This window comes from Hypanus sabinus, chromosome 9 (genome assembly GCF_030144855.1).
Source record: "Hypanus sabinus isolate sHypSab1 chromosome 9, sHypSab1.hap1, whole genome shotgun sequence".
Taxonomy (NCBI): Eukaryota; Metazoa; Chordata; class Chondrichthyes; order Myliobatiformes; family Dasyatidae; genus Hypanus; species Hypanus sabinus.
The window spans coordinates 29,735,948-29,759,953 of NC_082714.1; the positions used below are offsets into that span (position 1 = coordinate 29,735,948).

A 24,006-nucleotide genomic window follows, 5' to 3' on the forward strand; every position below is an offset into this window, starting at 1 on the left:
AAAGAGCTGTCAGAAATGGACCAAATAAATTTAAGGGCAGGGTTGAAGTTGGAGGGAAAGTTGATGAAATTGACAAGCTCAGCATGGGTGCATGAAAAAGCAACAATGCAATCATCAATACAGCATGGAAAGATTTGGGGATTGTTACCAGGGAAGGCTTGGAACATGGACTGTCCCACATAGCCAATGAAAAGGCAGCATAGCTGTGGCCCATATGGGTGCTCATGGTTACACCTTGAGTTTGGAGAAAGCTGTAGGAGCTGAAAGAGAAATTGTTGAAGGTGAGGACCAGTTTTGCTAGATGGAGAAGGGTGATGATTGAGAGTAACTAATCGAGTTTGTTGTTGAGAAAAAAAATGGAGCTTAAAGGCCTTTCTGATGGGGTGGGGGGAGTAGCAGTGTATAGGGTCTGGACATCCATGGTGAAAATGCAACGATCAGGGCCAGGGAATTGATGTTCACTTGATGTCTATACACTTATAGTCCTTATCAAGAAGGCCTTAAAGCTCTCCACTGAGCACAATTCCCATTTAGGATATAAACATTGTACTGTAGAGGGGAGTAGAAGTTTAAGTAGCAGCTCATGAAAAGAAACTTGAATCGCTTAAGTGAAAGAGATTAAGACGTTATCTGCACCATTTATTCCATTGTGATTTCCGAGGCAGCGTTTTGAAATCATAATTCACTTACGATACATTTCGCAGAGAATTTCTGAGGTCTCTGCCTAGGTTCTGGATGTAGTTCCACTGATTTTCTGTAAGGGACTGGCTGCCCAGTTGAATGTTCTCCATTTTTAGCTGCTCCTCGTCAAACAGCCATTGTACCACAAACACGGGGGCTGGAAAGGAACTCCACAAGTTATAGTGGCACCTTTAACCATACGGGAATCCATAAATATATTCTGTTCAAAGTTCTATTTACATCTTAAGGATGAATATATCCTGTGGCCAAAGAAACACTGCCATTCTTCTCGTCTGAATTGTTGTCTGCATCTTTCAGGAATAACACTATTCCACAATCTGCAAAGAAATCTCTTATTAGTTCTTTGTAAATTCACTTAAGATACTTCAGATTGATGCTACATTGTATGCTATGTTTTTTGTTTAAACTTAAATTTAACAAATTTTAACCTCATTAAAATAATACTTTCCTCATCACAAACAGCCATAATTTAGCTTATAAATTTGGCTTATAAATTTTTGACATTAAATTAGAATCCTTCAACATTTCTGAAGTTGAAATCTCAGGACCAGTAAAGCATAAAAATAATTGTGTGATACTGCCCATAGAGTTTTTAGTTCTCCCTCACTATAATAATGGCAAAAGTGTGGTGCAGGCCCATTTCAATAGGTTGCAGTATAAGTTTCCAAACAAATTCAACAACCTTAGGGGGGAAAAATCTGCTCCCTAGAGGAGGGAGCATCTACACCATAAAGATCAAGGACTGGTGTGCAGTCTTTCAACATAAGCACAGCTTTAGCTTAAAGGTACCACTGTGGGTATAAAACAGAAGTTAGATCCGATCTTGCCTTAATACATGCATCTATTTCCCATAGATAGTATGCAATAGTGATGTGGGCCGCTCGAATATTACTGTATATGTAAGCTTATTGTTTTCATGAAAATCCATTGCAAGCAATGTCACTGAAATCACCACCAAGCTGCCTTTATAGCATCATTTGAACCATTCTTGTACTCTGGGAAAATTCAAATCAACAGCCTGGCTTAAACTTTGGCTTGCACCGGAATCAGTGTTCAATCTGTGTGTGGCACTAAAGGGGGCAAATATCAGAACCTGGTAGTTGTTCTGTTGGGCCCATTGTTCAATACCAACAAGCATTACTCATAGTTCCAGAAGCCATTCCCCGGTCACCAAGATTGCTCAAGTCATAAAGTCATAAACCAATGTCATAAAGTGAGTTTCAAGAATATTTGATGGTATGTGGGCAATATCTAAGAGCATTTCTGTATTTAACATTGAACTTGAGGAAGTACTCCAGTTCCTCACAGCCCATAAGATAAGTAAGCAAATTAAAGCTTATCAGTCTATTTGCAGTGCCAATTTGCTTAAAGGGACAAATCTCCTTAAGCACCATATCCTACTGCATAAACTCCCAAGTCAATTTTGGTAAGAAATCTCAAGAGATCCTTCTTTATAACTGGAGAGGATAAGAGACAGTCTCTGCTACATGCCTCTATGATAGATAGGACCATTCCATATTACAACCTTGGGCATGGGCATAAACTAATTTCCTGGCCTCTAAAACTTTAAAATGGAGCCATCCTATTGAATTTGTGTGAATAACATCTCATTTTGGGATGTCTATGAACACTTGTAATTGGATATATCAACATCCAAACACTGTTTTCTCTTTCTGCTGGGGCAGATTTTTTTCATGTACTTAATTATCTGCTCATTTCTCTCGTTCTCTTTCGCTTGCACCCTTTCTTTTACTTTTTGCTATTTCTTCCCTTCTGAGTTTCTTTGATTCTCATTGGGCTGGTCTGTGGCAGTGGGACAGGAATGAACAGGAGCAGCCAACAAGGAGCATAGATCTTTGCAAGGGATATGCCTTCCTCCAGGCATATAAAAATGCCTCATATATGAGATGGAATTTTGGTGGCACCTTGATCTTCAACTGTCTTCCCTTAATGCACAGAACTGGACTTGAATTCATAGTTCTCCTTTTTTGTGCCAGAATGCACTTCATGGACCACATTTGATTATTTGTGAACTTCCAGGAAATATTATTATTATTTGTGTATGCTTTATTATAACATTTAAAAAACTCACTTTAGCAATATGACTAACAATTAATCTCTTTATCCCAGTGCCAGAATTAACTAATAATAACAATGAATCTTGAAAGGCAATTAATATTGTTGCGTTTTGTTGGTTTACCTGAGTCCCTTTTTAATTACGTAGTTTGGACTACAGGAGGTTACATCCGTGCATTCGTTCTGTTGTGGTTGTTTATTGTCCAGGAACCAACCAGAGTCTACCAAGCCCCGGACCTGAACATCAGCACCCAATTGGGCTAGAAGATTAGCAATCCGCTCAATGTTCAGCAACACTCCCGTTCCACCAGCACTGTAATGAGATGACATAGCTTATAGCAGGCAGATCTTAAAGAGCATTTTATATCTCTTCTAACGGGTTCATCCCTACTAACATAATTCTTAGTTGTCAGGTCGAGAACTTTATTTATGCGAGTATTCTTTCTGTGAAAACTGCTCAACAGCCCCCTCAGTTAGTAAATTCAACCTGTGAAAAAATTGGACATTATGCTCCCCTCCTACCTGAGAGTGGCCTCATATTGGCAGTAGAGAACTAAAGCTTGAAGTTTGAATGGCATTAAAAATATATTTTGGTTCACTCAGAGGTTGTCTGAAATAGTAGGTAATATGGATAAAATAAAATTAATTAACCAATTCAAAAATGGATCTGAAGAGTTGGATTATTAGTATTTTCCTCAGTTTTCAAGAAGGAAATTTAAAATAGACATAAAACGACACTTCTTCCAAATATTTCACAATACAATGAGCTTGTATTTTATTACAAATTAAAACAGCTTGGGCACTTTTCGATTCAATAAATCTTACTAAGATAGTAATCAAAACAATTTGAAGAGTCGTTAAAGGGGAACATACAAAGAACATGCAGAACAGAGAACATGAATTTAACTTCAGTTGTGCTTGGAATGAGTTAGTCAGCGTAGGCTAATTTCTTCTGTACCTGACAAGATTTAATTTATGCACTTTGTTTATTTATGTACAATTCATCTGTAGATTTTATCCTTACTTTCCTAAGTTATTGTGTGTTAGATGTATATTATGTGTACTACTGTGCTTTACACCTTTTCAGAGAAATGTTGTCTCATGTGATGATATATAATTAAATGACAATAAACTTGACTTGACTTGACTTTCCATTATCCTTATCACAGACAATTGATTTTCTACGGTCTGCTTTATACTCAGCCAAAGTTAATTTATTTCCCCAAGGTCCAGGCCCAAAAGGGGTTAAATTATCGTAATTCTGTATAAAATTAAATATGTGGCGAGGCACAAATCCCTGGATTGCATGATTTAGTGACTGCAGAGTTGCATTGAGAATATCTGAAATGTGCAATAGTCTAACAATTAATGTGTCTATGAATGTGATTATTTTTCATTATATATTCCTTGCAACATTTTTCAGATCACTGCGTGGAACTTTGTAACTAGACTGAAACGAGGTATGCAGGGGATTAGGTAGCACAGCATGCTGGAAGAAAATCCTTTTATCTCAGTTATCTGAGGATGTGGCGACACATTTGAATTCCAACCATTGGACTGCAAAGTGGTGGGACACAGACTTCTACATGGTGTGCTTCTGATTCAACAGTACTGACCTGGGGTGTAGCAAAGATAAAGACTGCTTTCAGGGTGGGAAGGGAAATCAGAACCTCGTCACTCTTGCATGGCTCATTTGCACTGAACCATTATAAAGCAGCATTGACAGAGGTTTCTCAGGAGATGTGGCTTTTTCTAAATGGCTCAGAAAGAGAAATATAGCAGAGTATTGTAAATATTAGAAAACTGTTGCAGTATAATCTGTTAGCATATATATATATTGCTTTACATCACTTGGCCATTATAATGAAACACTGCTTTTTTATATTTAATGCACCACAATGAAAAGATTCCAAACTGATTATGCTAGCTAATGGGGCCATCACTGATTATCGCAAAGATGTAAAATGGACTCTTCTTACAAAGATCTTTCAAAACATTTTTAGATTCATAATAAGAACACCAATAGACCTTTTCAATTTCCCACAGTAGACATAAACAGTCAGGTGGGTTTAAGTTGCTGAATATGTTAAAATTCTACACTGAGGTCACCATAAGTGTATCTGCTAAAAATTTGACCACAATGTGTTTGGGATGTTTGGATTGGCAGGTCTGTTGTTCCCTGGATCCAAAACTCAATTAGTACAGTGAGCTAGGACCTATTAAATCCTTCGGGTTAGACCCCTCCACAGCGTTCTTTCTCAATTCTTCAGTTAAACATTCTTTTGGGTATATTCACATACTGCCCAAGATCTTTTTACTTTTGTAATCAATCAATCCTGCTCTCTTGTGTCTCATGGCCATAATCAATCAACACTCCCCCCTCCACTATATTCCTTTCACTCCCTACCACCTCATTACAATTCCTCCTTCAGCTGTTCCTGGCTGCTACCTTGTAGTGTGGTCTTTCAACCCAGCAAATGGCTGGTCTCCCATCTGGCTGAGTGTTAACTAGAATACAGAGTGAAAAAAATGCAAATCTATTTGGCAGATATTCCATCTCCCTGGGATTACGAGTCTCCTAGCCACAGAGAAACACACTCATTTCCTAGCCATAGGTTTTGAGTCAATGATTTTAGAACAATGTTAAAGATTATATCAGAACTAAAAAGGAAAATTAGAGTAAACATATACTGAATGTCTAGCTTTAATGAAATTAGATTTGATCAATAAGCTAAAAAGTGCTAGATTTAGATATGAAATTTCAAACTCTCCTGGCTTTTGATTGCATTAAAAGGCAAGATCTGTCTTAGAGAGCTGCTGCTGGCCCCAGCATGCTCCATTGTGTTGGCCACAGCAGAGTATCTGCAGACTGTGAGATGATGTCTCCTTCCAATAATATTTTCCTTTCTCCTCACTTTATGAAACAACATATCGGCTGGAGTACGCCCCCAATGAGAATTGCAAATGCAAAATGAACCCCTTAAACCACATGGACAAACTTAGCCTCTTGCCAGTCAAGGTTGAGCAGATGGTTGGGATGCTGAGAACCCAGGACTGGCAACAAGTATAAATAAATTAAAACATATAAATAAAACTCTTTAACACATTAATTGCAGCTTCCACTTCATGTGATTCAAGAGGAGTGGTGAAAATCAACTTGTTGAAAAATTTCTGGAGAGAGTTCCAGCTGTTGGCACCACCATCTGGTATATAGGATCAGAAAAGGCTGCAGTGGGCACTAGCCTCCCCGCAACTGAGGACATCTTCAAAAGGTGGTGTCCACCGTTAAGGACCTTCACCACACAGGACATGTCATCTTCTCATTACTATCATCAGACAAGAGGTCAGGAGCCTGAAGACACACACTCATTGCTTTAGGACGGCTTCTTCCTTCCCCCACCGTTAGATTTCTGAATGGATGATGAACTCATGAACACTACCTCACTATTTTTGATCTCTTCTTGCACTGCATATTTATTTTCAATTTAATCCTTATTGTAATCTATACTACATATTCTGTACTGCTGCCGCAAAACAGCAAATTTCACCACATATGCCAGTGATAAACCTGATTCTCATTTGGTTGAAGCTAAATAAACAACACCACCTGCAGGAAGGAAGATGAATTAATCTCCCTTAATTCACATTTTTAAAAATGGCTTATAAAAAGATAAATTTATTCTACTTGCCTTGTTCCAGCAAGCATGACTATCTTTGCCAACTTAATGCCCTTGGGGACCAAGTCTTTAATCACCTCCCTGAGGATCAACGCACCCATAAATGCATAGTCAGCTGGAAGGAAAATGCTCAAATTAATGCACATTAATTGCATTTGTCTTCCTTTACAATGTGTAGCAGATGGGCATAGAGATTTACCTTGGCGGGATTTTGGTGCAGTTCCACTCCATACATCGCTTGAACAGTAAGGCACAAAGCTATTTTTAAAACATATAAATAAGTGAACAATTTAGTAAATGTAATTTAGAATCATACTTTCCATGACAAATACAAAATGTGTACACACACAAGATGTTCTTGATATTTATTGCTTATTTATTTATTATTATTTCTTTCTTTCTGTATTTGCAGTTTGTTGTCTTTTGCTGACTGGTTGAATGCCTAAGCTGGTGCAGTCCTTTATTGATTCTATTATGTTTATTATTCTATTACGGATTTATTGAGTATGCCTGCAAGAAAATGAATCTCAGAGTTGTATATGGTGACACATATGTACTTTGATAATAAATTTCCTTTGAACTTTGAACACCAATAGGGAATCATCTATAGGGCTCCTGAACATCTATTAACAACTAATGTTAGGACCTATCTGAAATTTCACAGAAGGCAAACAAATCAGATTTGCAATAAATTGCATTTATATAGTAGCTAAATAATCACAAAGCACTAGAGGGTGTCACCAAACACAATCTGACACTAAAACCAAGGACAGAAAAATAAAATCAATTAGCATAGAGGTAAATTTTGAGGAGAATCTTAAAGGACGAAGAGAGTGAAGGAAGAGGGGTTTAGTGAGGGAATTATAGAGCTTAGAGCCTTGGCAACTGAAGCATCATCACATGTTGATGAGATGAAGTTCAGGTAGAAATGAATACAACATTGCCTGAGTGCACCTAAGTTTATTACGGAGAATGTTATAGGTACAGGGAGGAGAGAGTACTTGAAGAGAGTTGAAAAGAAGCAGAACCTTAAGATAGAACAATTTCTTAATCAAGAGCTCCTTTAGGTCATCAAACACTAAGAAAGTGAATGAAAATGAAACTCGGTATAACTTAAGACACGTGTGGCTTTTTGAATGGCTTCATGTTTATTTTTGGATAGGACAAGAGAAGAATGTTAGAACTTCATTGGAATTGCCCGATAATGTGGGTTGGACAAACAAAACTGGTTGGTAGAACTGGAGATTATCAGTATACACACAGTGTGTGGTGTGCCTTTAGTTGAGTTGTCCAGGGTGGGGGGGGGGGTGGTGCAAGTGGAGGAGAAATAGGAGGAGCTCAAGACCAGATGTAAAGTTATAGAACAAGGAAACAGGACCTTTGACCCAAGTGCTTCATATAGACCAAGATGTCCCATTTACCAGCATATGGCCTGTAACCTAATCCATATACCTTGTCAACTGTTCCAATCCATGTACCTGCTCAATTGTATTTTAAAAGTCTTTACTGTATCTGTCACAACCTCTTCTTCCGGTGGCTAATTTCATATTCCACATTTGAGGGGCAGTGGATACATTCATGATAAGGAAAAGCATTAGAATCATAGAATTAAAAAAATTAACACCACGAATGGCGCTCTTCAGTTTTACATATCCCAGTCTAACCACACCTTCCAATTTTTGGTCTGTGGGCCCACAGCTCTCCGCCTATGCATTCAAATAATGTTTAAATGTAATGAAGGTTTCAGTAAGATCCAGACTCAATAAACATGTGCTCTTTAATCCTTCCAGTAACCCCTTTAAGTCTGTGTGCTCTGGTTTTTACTGTCTTGCTAAGATAAATATTTGCTTCCTATTTACTCTGTCTGAGTTCATTACAATTTTATACAACTCATTTAGGTCCCCTCTATTCCAAACAAAACTTTGCAGCTTGTTCTGTGCTCTGCGGTCTTTCCTTTCCTGGAATATGCTATGCATTATTCAAATTATATACATTAATACCAAGGAATAAACTGTTTTATACAGTTCCAGTTAATCTTCTCTGGTCATACATTCTAACCTCAACTAACAGAGGATAAGTAACTTCATGCCTTTTTAACAACTTTATGGATCTACACTGTTTTTAATGATCTATCTAGACACTTACAGACTGTCTGCACCACCCTCAGTATCTGTATTTCTTCCATTTATTGTATGTTCTCTTCCTTTGTTGTTCTCCCTAAATATATTACTTCACACTTCTCAGGATTAAGTTCTACTTACCATTTTTCTGCCTGACTTTCTTCCTCAATCATACATCGAGTATTTATATCAACATTATTGTACCCTTTATATTTAAGTGTAAGCCACATACACATACAACCACAGAGGACTGAGTACCAGCAGTAACAGCACAGTCACAAAAATACCTATCAATCATTATTCAATTTGCAGTTGAATCTCAGACCAAAGTTGGACAGACAGAAATTGAGCTCCACTCTGCATATGAAAATCTTATGATTAACAGAATTTTAATTTTAAGTTCTTATATATACTGACTTTTATTTCCTTCTTAGTATCAAATGATTAAGACCATAAGACCATAAAATGTAGGAGCAGATTTAGGCCATTCGGCCCATTGTGTCTGCTCCGTCATTCCATCATGGCTGATTTATTATCCTTCTCAACCCCATTCTCCTGCCTTCTCCCAGTAACATTTGACACCCTTACTAATCAAGAATCTATCATCCTCCACTTTAAGTGTACCCAATGACTTGGCTCCACAGCCCAACTGTGACAATGAATTCCACAGATTCACCACCCTCTGGCTAAAGAAATTCTTCCTCATCTCAGTTCTAAAGGGACATCCTTGTATTCTGTGGTTATTTCCCCTCCGTTCCTAGACTCGCCCACTGTAGAAAACATCCTCTCTATGTCCATTCTCTCTCAGTCTTTCAATAGTCGATAGGTTGCTATGAGATCCTCCCTCATTCTTCAAAACTCCGGTGATTACAGGGCTGGAGCCATTAAACACTCCTCGTACATTAGCCCTCCCCCCATTACAAAAAGAAAGTGCATCAAAACATCTAACTATTACTTGAGCTAATTTTGAATATATTCTTCAAAGTTACCTCATTCATAATGCTCTGGCTTTTCAATATGCATTTGGTTCAAAAGTGTCCTCTTCAGAAGTTTTGATTTAAGTATTTAATGATGTAAAATACATGACTATATTTGCATTTGCAAATAGGCAACTAAATATGGAAGCTGTAAGAGGTGATTTAATGAATTTGCCTTATAAAACAAACAGAACTATCAAATATAGGATGGATGAATAATAGATAATTATTTTAAGCAGAGTACATATGATACAGTAATTTGGCAAATCATGCAGCATCTATAGAGATGAATAAATAGTCAATGTTTCACATTGTGACCCTTAAGCAGAACTGGAAGGAAAGGGAGAAAAGTCCAGAAAAGGAACGTGGAGGGAGAGGACAGAGTACAAGCTGGCAGGTGATAGCTGAAACCAGGTGAGGTGGATTGTGGGTGGGTGGGTGAGGGGAGATGAAGTAAGAAGCTCGGAGGGGATAGGTGGAAGATGTAAAGGGATGAAGATGAAGAAGACAGCAGACTGTTGAAGAAAGGGAAGGAGGAACGGAACTGGAGAGAGGTAATAGGCAGGTGGGGAGAAGAGAATGTAGAAAAGGGGAACCAGAATGGGGAATAGAGAAAGAGAGAAAGGGGAGGGGTGAGGAATTATCACAAGTTCAAGAACCTGATGATCATATCAGAAGTTTAGAAGCTACCCAGTTGGATTATGAGGCATTGCTCTTCCAACCTGAGTGTGGGCTCTTTGTGGCAGTAGAGGAAGCCATTGACAGACATGTTGGAATGTGAATGGGAAGCCCAATTGAAATGAGTAACCATCAGGAGATCTGACATCTAGTTCTCCCAGTGCAGTCTTTTTGACACAAATTGAGGGACTGCTTTTTGAGCTCCTTCGCTCTGTCCACTATGAAAGGCAAGATCTCTCAGTGGCTACCCACTTCGATTTGCCTTCCCATTTCCAGTCTGATTTTCCAGCATCATTCCCACCATTGCCCTTTTCCCCTATTTTCAGCTTACTTAATCAAATAAAATTCTGATAGTCACGTTTCATTGATGTTCTAATGAAAAATAGAGAGAATACGAATGATTATTTAGTGACATGTTTTAACAAGAAAGTAAAAGGAATCTGGAAACATGATTTGCAAACACAATTTGCACTTGAATGTATGCACAGCAAGAAGATTTATAACCATTAGCATTATCTGCTGAAACATTTGTACTTCTTGTACTGTGATTTAGATGTTATTTGTTGATGGTGAATGCAGTCTCTTTTAACAACAAATTTATCATTCATTTTGATATGCCAGTCCATGGCCTCTACTTCCATGATGAGGAGCAACACCTCATATTTTCTCTGGGTAGCCTCCAAACTGATGTCATGACCATTGATTTCTTCCTCCCTCTTCTCTTTTTTCCACATTCCTCATTCTAGTTCCACTCTTACCCCTTCCCTTCCTCTCACCTGCCAATGACCTCCCTGTGGTGCCCTTCCACCTTTCCTTTCTCTTATGATTCACAATATTCTCCTATCAGATTCCTTCTTATTGATCCCTTAGCTTCTTCCACCTATCACCTTCCAGCTTCTTACTTCATCCCCTCCTCAACCACCCACCCAACATCCCCCTCACCTGGCTTCACCTATCATCTTCCAGCTTGTACTTCCCCTCCCCCCATCCTTCTTATTCTGGCTTGTTCCCCTTTCCTTTCCAGTCCTGATGAAAGGTCTTGGCCTGAAATGTCAACTGTTTATTCCTCTCCATAGATGCTGCCTGACCTGATGAATTCTTCCAGCACTTTGTGTTCCCCTGCATCTGCAGAATCTCTTGTTTATGAAAGAGTAATTTAACTGATCCTCTAAAGAAAATACTGTTGTCTAAAAATCTGCAAGTTGACAGATTTATTTATTCTGAGCAATGTTTTTATTCATGCTTGTAATTACTTCTATTTGTATTCTGTTTTCCAGGGTTAATATTTTGATTTTCCTAATGTATACCTCTCAATTTTGAGTTCAATATATAATTAAGGTAAATTAATCTACTGTTATTATTAATATGTGGTACTTTGCTCAATGTAAGAACAAAGGTTACTACACTTGCAGCAAGATTGTTCAGATACATGCATCCCTCATTCAGTTTATGTAACACACTAATTATGTTTTATTGCTGTTCTTTTTAATCCCCATTCTCTTTGTGCAGTCCCCTGTGTCAGAAATTTTCCTGCCAGATGTACTGGATCTCTCCTGTATTCCTGGTTTCTAGGAATAGTCAAGACTAATGTATAATGTGTGTGTGTGTGTGTGTGTGTAGAGAGAGGGAGAGAGACTCACTCATGGTCCTGTTCTGCCTCTATTCCCAATAGCGTTGTGTTGAAGGAGGGGGCAGGGGGCAGGTGGAAATGTGCCTTAATGTTGTGCTACTAATTCCAGCTTAACTGAGCCAAAGCTCCTTGAGTCTCCACACAGTGAATGGTGAGAATCAGGGAGAGCAGGTCAGAGTCTAGTTGATGCGAACTCCTAACTGTTAGCTTAAGTAATACAGAAATGCATTGTCCATTCACTTTCAATATGGGAATTCTGCATGCCGGGAGAGTGGCAGAGATAGAGAGAGGTGGGGAATGTTAAAATGAATGATAGCATGATTAAACATAGGAAGGACAAGGAAATTTTCTCATAAAGATATTGAATAGAAAAAAATGACCCCTTTTCTTCGTGCAGTTGGTGAAATATATCTGAGTGATTACTACATATTCTGCCTCGTGCATCTTGATGTGAACTATTTTCTTGAAGCATCGGTATTAGAGTGGAACTTACACAATGTTTGCATTCCACCATTGGGGATTTTCTTCAGGTTCCGACGATAGAATTCCAGAACCTGAAACGTCAAATAAACGATGCAGGTGAGAAAAGTTTTTCAGAATTGTTATTTCCATTTTTGACTGTAATGATTCTTTATTAACTGCAAAAGTAAACTACATATAAGAGAGTTCCATTGCTTTGGATGAAGCAACTGCTGTGAGAAAATGAGACAAAAGTCGTCAGTTTAAATAAGTTATTCTCATTAAAGACCATGCAGAAACTGTATGGAAAGTTTCAGAAGGAGGCTCCAGTCACTGAACTGGGAATATTTGCTCTACTTCACTCCCACAGATACTGCCTGACATGCTGAGTATTTCCAGGTTTTTTCATTTTTTATTAGAAATAATGGAAAACACTCACTTGCTGTTTACCAGCTCTGACCCAATACATTATAATTACTACCCGAAATGCTGGAGGAGCTCAGTGGGTCTGACAGCATTTATGGAGAGGGATAAATAGTCGGCGTTTCTGACTGAGAACCTTCATCAACCCTGATGCTGCCTGACCTACTGAGTTCCTCCAGCATTTTGTGTGTGTTACTTTAGATTTCCAGCATCTGCAGAATCTCTTGTGTTATAATTACCTCTCTGTGTGAGTGGCCAGTCAGAGGAACTCATAAGCCGTGGAATCGATCTGTATCTTGCATCACAGCTTTCTTTGTTATAACAACACCACCCACCTTCATTCATTCAGAAAAAAATAAGATTAATGACACTTGGCTTTTTATTCTACTGAAGCATCATAATAATACAATTGTCAGTTCATGAAATTAAATTGAATTAGAATTTCAATTTTATTATTAACAATTATTAAAAGTACTAACTTAATACATTTTTCTATTACTTATTTAATAAGGACTGAATTGTTTCAGCACTTATTTTATTCTATGATTAAAATTATATAAAACCAGATTAAAGTACAACTATCTTTCTGATATCAAACATTTTCTATCACTAACTTCAACATGAATACTACTTTTAATTCTTAAGGAATACCAGAAGGCGAAACTGATAACAATCATTTATTTAACTTCAGATTTAACAACATTTTTTTTTATTTGCTCTGTAATAATTTTGCTTTGTGTGCAGGGAAACAAAAACACATAAATTCCCTTAATGCTTTGGAATTAATGTGAGGTCATTGTTGTAAACTTGGAATGTGACGGTCCAGATGCACGGGAATAATGGCCATTTAATCTTCTTTTAATTATCATGGTTCAGGAATAAATATTGGGCACGACACCAGTCAGTGCTCTCCTACTCTTCTCTCAATTGTCTCAGGAGATCTTTTTTATCAACCGAAAGCTAAACACAAGACCTTGCTTTAACAACTCATCCAAAAGATGGCACCTCTGACAATGTAGTTTCAAAGAAACATTGAAGTGTCAGAATAGATTATGTGCTCTTGTCACTGAAGTGGGATGGAACCACATGACCTCCTGACCCAGAGGCGAGGCACTAACCCACTGAGCAACGGCTGAAACCTGTCATCTTGTCATGAACTGTCCTGCCTGACATTATTCCAGGAACTTTCCCATGACACTTATAATAGTAGCTGCAATTACTGAGGGAACACAATAGTCTTTTTCTTTTTTCTGTTTCAAAATCATCTGTGTTGATGTCCCTTGCAAGTCTACTCTGAAATTAGTCAGCTGAAGGGGTCGTAACAAAGTTGTGATCAAATCAGAACTAACTACCTCAGACCCCACCATAACAGTCACATAGAAGGTGACATTCAACAACTGATTTGTAAACATTACATAAAAATTTAATGTGCTTCATTCCTACTCATATTCAGGCTTTAATAATATGCACAGGACCATCGCAAGCAATTTGCTAATCAGAAATTATAATTCTACTCATATTGAAGTTATCTTAGTTATTCATTCAAATACTTCTGCAGTAATTAAACGTATAAAAAAAAGTCATGAATTCCAATGTAGACATCATCTATGGACAGAAAATGAAACATTTTTTCTGTTTAATGAGGTTGGTTTTTAAACGTCAATAATCAAAATATTTCAGTCTAATGTGTTATAAAACAATTTGCATTTGAAATGTCTCTCCTTTTTTTTTAATATATTTCACTTACCTTCTAGAAATATTAACCATCGCCTGCTTCCTTTTGACTCCCTAAGGTAATATCTGCAAATTAACAAGCCAAAAAGGAAACAAAAATCAATAAAAGGTACTTAACAACTGGTGCATCACATGTTCACTTGATTGTATTCTATATGAAAGCTCAAAATCTTTTTAATCTTTGAGAGGACACAAAAAGTTAACCTCAGTGTTTTTTTTAACTGTTTAATAAATTCAAAAAGGTGTTTTATACCCAGCTGGAGTCCCATCATTGCATGTCACCGTGGCACTTCTCAAGAAGTTGAGTTTCATCTCATCCGTCCCAGTTGCTTTTGAACATTGATACAAGGTTTGAGCCAAAGTCCTGACATGGGATACCAGATTGTCATTGTCACCTGAAGCAGTGAGATTACCATGATTTGGTTCTTCATGAATGATCAATCGAGCTGATTCCACACTGAAGGGTCCAGTTGTCCTATTTGAACTAGGATTCCGAGATGCTGCCTTTGAAGTTGGCTTGTTTTGGGGCATGGCTGCTCCTAACAAGGTGCAGAAAATAATGCTGAAGAGCTTCATGACAAAATAGGATCTGCAAAAAATGAATACAAATTGTTAAACAATCTACAGTGACTATTTGAGAATAAAAGTTTCAAATGATGCAAACCTCTGTATTGGAGGAAGTTTCAGTGGTGATCATAGGCTAGATACAGAAGCGTTTTGATTTCAACACTGTCAGTGCTCTGTAAAGATACAGTAGGTCTTGAAGCCAGCCTACTGCAATGAAATATTAGATCTACTTGGATCTTGGGTGTGAATTTTGATCTTATATTGTCGGCACATGAATTGAATTCCTCTATCATAAATAAGTTTGCTTTGAGAAGGTGCCAAGGAGTGAAGATGGCATTGATTGGACTGGGGAGATAACACATTACTGACACACTACTGGGAAAAATGTAAATCTTGGCTTTGAACTGGCACCAAACAGTATCAATAGTTATAAACTTCATGTCTTCACTTTTCTACAGGTACTGCTGTTTTGGCTAAAATGCATTCTTGTAAGGAATCAAAATCAACAAAAACAAATTAACAAAAAGAAACACTATAGTAGAACTATTTTGTAACATTAAAGTTCCTATATATTTTTCTCTATAAATCTACTTTGTAAATTTCTTCAGCCAGCTGCTTCTCTCTGATTGCATTACTTTAATAAATATTCAATATTTATTAAGGCAACTATTTAAAACAATCTTCATTTAATCACGTACACATGACATAAACTAAATATAAAATATAATTGTTCACAGTAATTCATAAAAATTCTTTGAAAAGAATACAATTCATTTCAAGCTGGAAGATTTCAATGTATTCATTTTCTGAATCGAATGAAAAATGCATGTCAAAATATTTGCAATGAGAATATACTCTATGTAACTAAGCATAGTCATATAATATTGATTAACAATAAATAAAGAACTTTACATAAAAATTGTAGAACAATTTTCTACAAAAGGACCTGCGATTGTTTGGATATACTATGTATAGGCTTAACAGACTTCATGACTTTACCTTTGGATTCAGTTGTAGTTTGTCTGTCCAGAGAGGCCTAAGTAAATAGTCATCACCCAGTTCCAATTTGAACACTTTGAAAGAAAAGACTGGCTATTTGAACCTGCCCTGCGTATCTTTCAGTTAGCTGGAGGGTGACGTCTTGATCATTAAAGGGGATCACGAGTGCTGTGCTCTAACTACTAAACACTCATCAATGAAATGCTGGACATCCGCATTCATCAACCATACTAATTGAGCTCATGCTAAGATCCATCATTAGAAACAGTCCCTTGTTACATCAAAGATTGACGGGGCCTGTCATTGAAAGAAAGCAGAGTCTTTTAGGTGATTATGGGTGGTAACTGCATACCAGACTCCCATTTCTTTCAAGCAATCATTCAAAGTTGACAGACTGTTTTGTGATGCCAAGATATAGAACAATTTCTCATTGGTGTTAAATAGTCACTAAAGACCTTGAAATTTGCATATGTTTAAAGTTACAGAGATCCCAGGGTCAATAGTAGGAGAGAGCCTTGCAACAAATGTCATAATCAAAAGCTTGAAAACTTATTTGTTGATAAAGATGTGTAAAATCAACCCTTCAGATTTTCAATCATTATTGAGTATCCTTTGTACCGTGCCCCTGAGCTTTGTACGTTGAGTTCCCTGGTAACTGTGGACAGCTGTGAATAGTTCACTCAGAAAATTTAATGGGAAGTTGCAATTCCATCATCCATTGTGTGTATCCTTCAAACAGCAAGATGTTTGAACTAGATTTCTGAGAGTTAGGAACTGTAATGCTATATTAATACTTAAAAAATTGAGGCTGATGCAATAACTGATTAGATGAGGCAACATTAGCTACTATGTCACTGAACATATGCACATATTTGTTCTCAATGAACAGATGCTAATGTAGTCCACTCTAGTAGGTTGCTTATCCAAAAGTATAATAAATCTGGACATCAAAAGTTTATCATTATCATAGCATAGTTAATTCACAGGTTATGATCTGATCTGTTCTTATACATCCAATTGCAAAATAACATGTTATTTTCTTTCTATTTCATTCTTGAATCAGGTTATCTTTGTTTAATCTGTGCTTAATAATTTACCTTAAATGGATCATTTGATGATTCACTGGAAAATATCACCAACACAATCAGAAGCTTCAAACACCAAGGGAGGAGATGTTAATTCATAGTTGTAAGTTTTAGTGAAACTTTAATTGGATTATCTGTACTAATTAATGCTGTGGGCAGTGCAGGAATAGGTGCTGAAGGGTGTACTGAAGCTTGGTATAGCCACTGTGAAGGCTCTGTGGGGGGGAGTAATCACTCCGCTGGAGGATGTGGGCCAGGCCCCGTGTACTAATCTCTAAAACTCACTCTTGTTTGAGAATGAAAAATTGATGCCATGTTAACAAGTTAAAATTGTGAACAAATATAGAAGTTTGATAGTGACTGAAGGCAAAACAAGGTCTCAGATTGTGAAACCATATATTTTATGAATAAAGTGTTGATTAAAATACTGTGTGCTAATAAAATACATTTCTGGAGACCATGAAGGCTTTCTTGTGACCTTCTTACTTCCCATTTTCAGTACCATATGGTTTGGCGTCATCTATTATATTTTAAAGAAACACAAAATGCTAATCAGGCCAGGCCCAAAATGTTGACTGTTTATTCATTTCCATGGATGCTGCCTGGCCTGCTGAGTTCCTCCAACATGTTGTGGGTGTTGCTTTGGATTTCCAGCATCCACAGAATTTCTTGTGTTTATAAGTTAAAGATAGATATTTATACTGTATGCCTAATATTGGCATTGCTTAAGCATCACCTTGTATTTAGTGTATTCAGCTTTAGATTGTTTCAAAGCTGTGTTGCAAGATTGCTATTAAAATTTTGGTTTTAAGGCATAGAGACTGGAGTTTCAACTTGCTGGTATGGAACATATTTAAACTTTGCAAGTCAGCCAGCGATTGCAGAAGCCACCAAAACATTGAAGGGACTGGTGATGAAACACTGCTGACTAATTCAAATTTGGGCAGCAAGTCTTCGTTACCATTTTTGTGTTTAAGCAGAAGTTGAAAATCAATCCCAAACATTTTGGATGATGTTATTAGAGCAAATAGGGGGAAACAGTTGGGCATTTGGTTTCATTGATAATATTTTAAAGTCCTTGTCTTTCAGCACAACCAGCATGAAATCTCGAAAGCCAGACTGGAAGACTGTGTACATTCAGCTGTAGATCATAATTTCATTATAATTTCTATTGGTTTTAAAAGCACTGCACATAGAAATCAGGCATGCCAGTGTGTCTTCTCACCATAAAAAGTTTCTTGATTACATACATATTTGTACTTGTTCAAAGAGCATCTTGAAGTAAGTTACTTTTATTTGGCACCGAGATATTAAATGCTCCTTATGAACATTTTATTTTTTTAAATAATTTATGAGGATACTGAGTATTCCACAGCTCTGTATATAATAAAAGGTCCTGCATTATTGTTACGTTATGTTTTGACTGTGAACTAAGTCACTGGAGAGACATTGAAGCTGGTGACATGGAAGTCTTTATTCATCACATCAAGCGGGGCATCATTCTGGAGCTACTCTCAGTAGAGGCTCACAAACCCAAAGGTACATCTCATTTTTATAGAAATCAAAGATAACAGTCACAGCTGATGCAACAAATTTCAATAGTTACAATGACATTGTTTCTTTCAATACTTGGGGTTGACAAAGCTTCATTTGAATTACATTTCCACAGTGACAGACACCTCTGAATGCTCAAACACCTTTGTCACAAAGTAATTCACACAAAATAGTCTAAAGGCTGCTGGGGGCAGAAATCCCAGACACCCAAAATTAATGTTGTCAAGGCTGCCTCCGAGTACATAAAAACTATCGATTGCCTATACCTGTGGCCATGTTTGGTATGCTAAGTGACAACATCTGTCTGGTCTGCCAGTTTGAACTCAAACACTATGGTTCAAATAACTTAGTCTGTGTTGCCTGGTTTGATGTAAGCCAAACACAATCTCATTGTTTTAGCATTTGGCTCTTGCATATGCAATCTCTTCATCTGTGGCACGGCCTATGCTTTTAACTTCAATTTACTACTTGCAATTTACAAAAAAAGTCGAAAGCTAATTGCTAGTTTCCTGAATTTATTTACATTTTCATAAAGAACTGAAGCCTGATTCTTGTTTGAATTAATAACTTCTATATTCACTTAACTCCAGAATACTCCCCAACACATTACAGTCATTTTCTGTTATCTAAAATCAGCTTTCCTTCATGGTAAACTAGATGACCTGATTATAAATATTTATTTTCTCAGTTAAATCCATTTTCATTTGTACTGATGAGATTGCACTTTACAGTAAAAAATAGATGTCTTTTATATTTATGCTCTAAAACAATTGTTCTAGTTTGCGGAAGATTTTTCTTCAGGAAGTTGCAGAGCTTGTGTGGAAACAATAATTCTTGGAATCGGGCAAATTTGAGCACAGTTTCTGCTCAAAGTGGACATTCTCAGACCTCAAATGCAGTTGCTTCAAGAATACTGAACTTTCAAGCATCTTAAATCGTAAGATACTTTACACAAATAAATTTACCCTTTACTCCTAGAATGTGGATTGAAATGAAATATACCCTGACGTATGATTGGATGGTTTGAAAACATCTAGGTTATTTATTCTGCAATAAAAAAGGGAAGAAAGTAATGTAAAGAGGAACTTTAGCTGAGTGTTAAGATATTACATCACCTACTGTCAGTGGTTTTTAAACAGTACCATCCAGTTTAACCACAGGAAGGCATACATCAGCAATGTTGTTTTAGATAGTTCAGTGCTCGACCTCAAGGATCTAACACGTTCATATGGAAAGGCACAGTTTATCTCCTTTATAAGATGTCATTATGATCAGCATTGCTACTTCTGCATAGCAGTGCACCTGATGTTTTCTTTATGATCTTTTATAAGAAAATGCCTTCCTACTTCACTACACTGAAACATGAACATAAAACTATAACTCTTCGTATTAGTGCTTCTCTCCTCCCTGGAAGCTACATACTAGGAAGTATTCAAATTTCTATGAGATAACTCATAAATAATAAGCTTTATTATTTTACCAAGAATTATGGCAAAAGGAAGTCATAGGTATTTGTTCTTTTGTGCTAGCATATCCTTTATTCCTGATATTATGTCAGGCCCTGACTCCTCAGGAGTTGTGTCACCATCCTTCTGTTCTTCTACATTCCACTCCCTTGCCAACAATACCAACAATTTGTACAGTATTTAAATAAAATTGTTAACATGCATAGTAAAATTAATGCCCCTCCTCCCCTTCTTACCCCATCCCTGATATATTTAGTTTTCTCCCCCCTCCTTTTTTCCCTCTCTTTCTGCCCATCACTCTGCCTGTTCTCCATCTCCCTCTGGTGCTTCCCCTCCCCCTTTCTTTCTCCCTAGGCCTCCCGTCCCATAATCTTTCCCTTCTCCAGCTCTGTATCCCTTTTGCCAATCACCTTTCCAGCTCTTAGCTTCACCCCACCCCCTCCGGTCTTTTCCTATCATTTCGCATTTTCCCTTCCCCCTCCTACTTTCAAATCTCTTACTATCTTTCCTTTTCAGTTAGTCCTGACGAAGGGTCTCAGCCCGAAACATTGACAGTACTTCGCCCTATAGACGCTGCCTGGCCTGCTGTGTTCCACCAGCATTTTGTGTGTGTTGCTTGAATTTCCAGCATCTGCAGATTTCCTTGTGTTTGCTGGATATTGATGAGTTGGTATTATCAAATATGGAAGAAGTGAAGGAATAATCAAGGATTTCAGCACTAGATGAGTTGGGGTGACTTGTTTTCAGCAGAGAACTTAGGCACTTTATTTATGTGAGTTATCCATTGTCTTTCACAGCTGTTGATGTACAGCCCAGTACATCTGGACAGAGTAGCAAAAGAGTAAAGGTATCATTATGAACACTGCTGACTATTGATAGTCTGCTGTAGGGGAAATACTTGGGATAAGGGGACTCCCACCCTAAAAAAACACGGGAAAATATCATTGGCTTTGTAATAATGCAAATAATAAAGGAAAACTCCCTTTAATTACATTCTGATTATGTAAAAGCTTTGAATTAATGACAAAACATTCAATTCAAAGAGAATGAACTTTCAGTCCTGCATCCAATGACCAGGCACATCGTATAAGTTGATAATAAGACAGTATAAAAATAAAAGACTTGAATAAGAAGAGGTATTTCATTGGTATATCAGCCTTAGCAATCATCAGTGCTTTCAGCTCAATTGCCTTATTATAAGATGTTTTGTAGAGGTAAAGAAACATATAGATTAATTTAATTTTGTTATCAATTTGTACCTGCGGTATGGTTTGATGTTAACGTTTTAGTGAGGAAACAAACATCTTCTTTCAAGATTAGTTGGATATTTACACATTAAGGAATGTGACAATATGAGCAAGTGGGGGAAAATTCACTGCCCATTGTTCATGTATCATTTGAACTTTATATAAGTGGCTTATAGACAGAAATAACCAGGGATACAGTACCTACAAATGTTAGACATATACTCAGTGGAAAACAACCAATCACCTGCGGGAGTCAGTGAAAGATGATCAGTTTCCCTACATAAGAGTGTATGGCAAAGAGCAAGCTGTACCTCCACCCTGGAAGAAGCCAAGAGCTTGAAAGCTTAATGGCAGGCGCCATGCAGCCTTGTCCTGTTCCGACATGGCTGCAACAAGTGGCAGATTAGCAATCTGTGTTGAAGTGTAAATGTCTCATACATTGCTTCCACTGTGATTTATGTTAGAGAATTATCCTTGAAAAACCTAGGGGCCTATGACATATTCTAGGGGCCTCTCCTCCCTCCTCAAGCTACATGTCTGTTTGTGCATATTTATCTAGTTACGTTGTATTGTAAAAGAATGTAGTGTCTAGAGGATAACAGGTTCTTGATGAATGAGCTGCAAGGAATAGTACTGATTTGCTCATTATTGTGATGGACGTTCACTTCCTAGCTCTTTCGTGTTTGCCAAACTCACTTTCTAAACACAGCAGCTGCCACTTGTAAAGATCACAAACAAACTGTAAGTAAACTTCCAACTTCTTTGCGTTGGAAGTTCAGAAGTTGTTTAACTTCTGGCTGTAAATGGGAATCCGTCTTCAGTTCTTAAAATGTAAATAGAGTGCAGTAATCAGCTGGAAGTTAAAAAAACAGTGTTTAGAATAGCTTTACAAAGTAGTGCTGTGTGTAGAAGATGCTCTGTCTGTGAGAAGCAGATGCTAGCTCAGGACACCTGGTTTACTGCTGCTCAAGAGTGCAATATAAGACATTGGGCTCTTTAACTTGATTGTTTCAAAACAGACAAGTTAATTAAGTTGCTTAGTTCAAGGAAGCTTGCAGACCAGATGGCGAATGTCATTCAGCGTATCAAAAACTGACTTGTCTATAGTGGGAGTTTTATGTACTCAAAGAAGTTAGCTTCACAGCATTCATTGTGGAACTATGTCTCTGATGCGTCTGGACTTTTTATATTAAAAGAGTATCTGAGGAATATTATTTACATGTGAAGTCATCCAAATGGCAGAGAAAGAGCAGAAATATAGAGAGCAGTTCAGGCTTATAAGGAATCGGGTAAAAGAACATCAAGACACGTGAAAGAAACACAAGATGAACTAGAATCCATTCCTCTGGTATCGGGTTCTACAGCGGACGGTTTGTTTATCTGCTTCATTGGTGTATCTTTTTAATTAATAGGAACTGCAGCTGTGTTTTGGAAATCCTTTGTGCTTTGTGCGTTAGAAATGGTTTGTAATTTGGAAATGCTTAAGATAGAAATCCTCTGTGAGATTTTAATGTGCTTTAAGTATGTTGATTGGATTTAAATGTGTATCACTGAAAATAAATGAACTGTGTGTTTTTAAAGTACTTTGTTAGTTGGAAGTATCTTCTATTTGGTAGCTGGGGGGACCCGACCTCTCAAATAATGGGTATTGGCAGCTAAGCTTGCTGTGGAGGATAACAAGGAAGTAAACTAGTCTTTGAAGATTGAATAGCTACAGTATAATCTCCCTTTATTGAGTACTCTTGGCTACTTATATCCAAAAGGGTTTAAGGTCCACGTTCGAGTTTAAAACTTTGTGATCAACAAACCCGGTACTATCATACTATCCCCTTCAACTCCATGGTGTGAAATCACAGAAAGACATAACACTGAAAAATACTTTGAGACAGTGGGTGCATTTAAGAAACTCATTAAGAGAGGCACATGGATAAAGAAAAATGAACGACCCTGTGGGAAGGAAGCAATAGATTGATCTTGGAGTGTAAGCTGAAAGATTAGTACAACATTGTGGGCTAAAGAGTCTGTACTGAGCTATGTTTTACTCCCTGGGGAAATTGCCTCAGCAACCCAGTAACTTGTTGATTCCTGAACTGCTATAGAAGTGCTCATTTACCCACTGCAGGCCATAGTGCGCATGCACTGGCCATGCATGCAGCCTGTTACAGCCACTCCGACTAGTTTTCTTACTTTTCTAACTTTTTGTTTTTATTTCTACACTATTCTTGGTTGGTGCGGCTGTAACGAAACCCATTTTCCCTCGGGATCAATAAAGTATGTCTGTCTGTAGTCGCAAAAGCAGCTGTCTAGAGCAATTGGTTTATGCAGAAGTTCTGAAATCTGTATACTTGTGGTGAACTACATATACCTGTCTGGACACGCCCCCCCCCCCCCCCGCTGACTGCTCCTGTGGCTCCTCCCACGGACCCTGGTATAAAGGCGATTGGAGACACCGCCCCGGCCTCAGTCTCCAGGATAATAGGGTGGTGGTCATTTGCTACTTGTTCTTTCTTCCAGCCAATAAAAGCCTATATCTCGCCTCACGTCTCCGAGAGTTATTGATAGTGCATCAGTACTTCAATGTTTTTGAATAAGTGTTGAATGCACTTCACAAC

At 37.6% G+C, this 24,006-nt stretch overlaps 1 protein-coding gene across 1 annotated transcript in view; it reads right to left on the reverse strand.

Annotated features, from left to right (window-relative positions):
- The window catches only part of LOC132398973 (carboxylesterase notum2-like), a 29,063-nt gene extending 14,056 nt beyond the window's left edge, over positions 1 to 15,007 (reverse strand). Inside the window, exons 1-9 of the mRNA XM_059978810.1 lie at positions 14,730 to 15,007; positions 14,490 to 14,542; positions 12,982 to 13,077; positions 12,354 to 12,414; positions 6,655 to 6,713; positions 6,468 to 6,570; positions 2,903 to 3,091; positions 922 to 1,019; positions 691 to 838 (exon numbers count right to left, since the gene is read on the reverse strand). Coding sequence (XP_059834793.1) covers positions 691 to 838; positions 922 to 1,019; positions 2,903 to 3,091; positions 6,468 to 6,570; positions 6,655 to 6,713; positions 12,354 to 12,414; positions 12,982 to 13,077; positions 14,490 to 14,542; positions 14,730 to 15,007 — 1,085 coding nt within the window. The remainder of the gene's footprint in view (positions 1 to 690; positions 839 to 921; positions 1,020 to 2,902; positions 3,092 to 6,467; positions 6,571 to 6,654; positions 6,714 to 12,353; positions 12,415 to 12,981; positions 13,078 to 14,489; positions 14,543 to 14,729) is intronic.
- Positions 15,008 to 24,006: the final 8,999 nt, after the last annotated feature.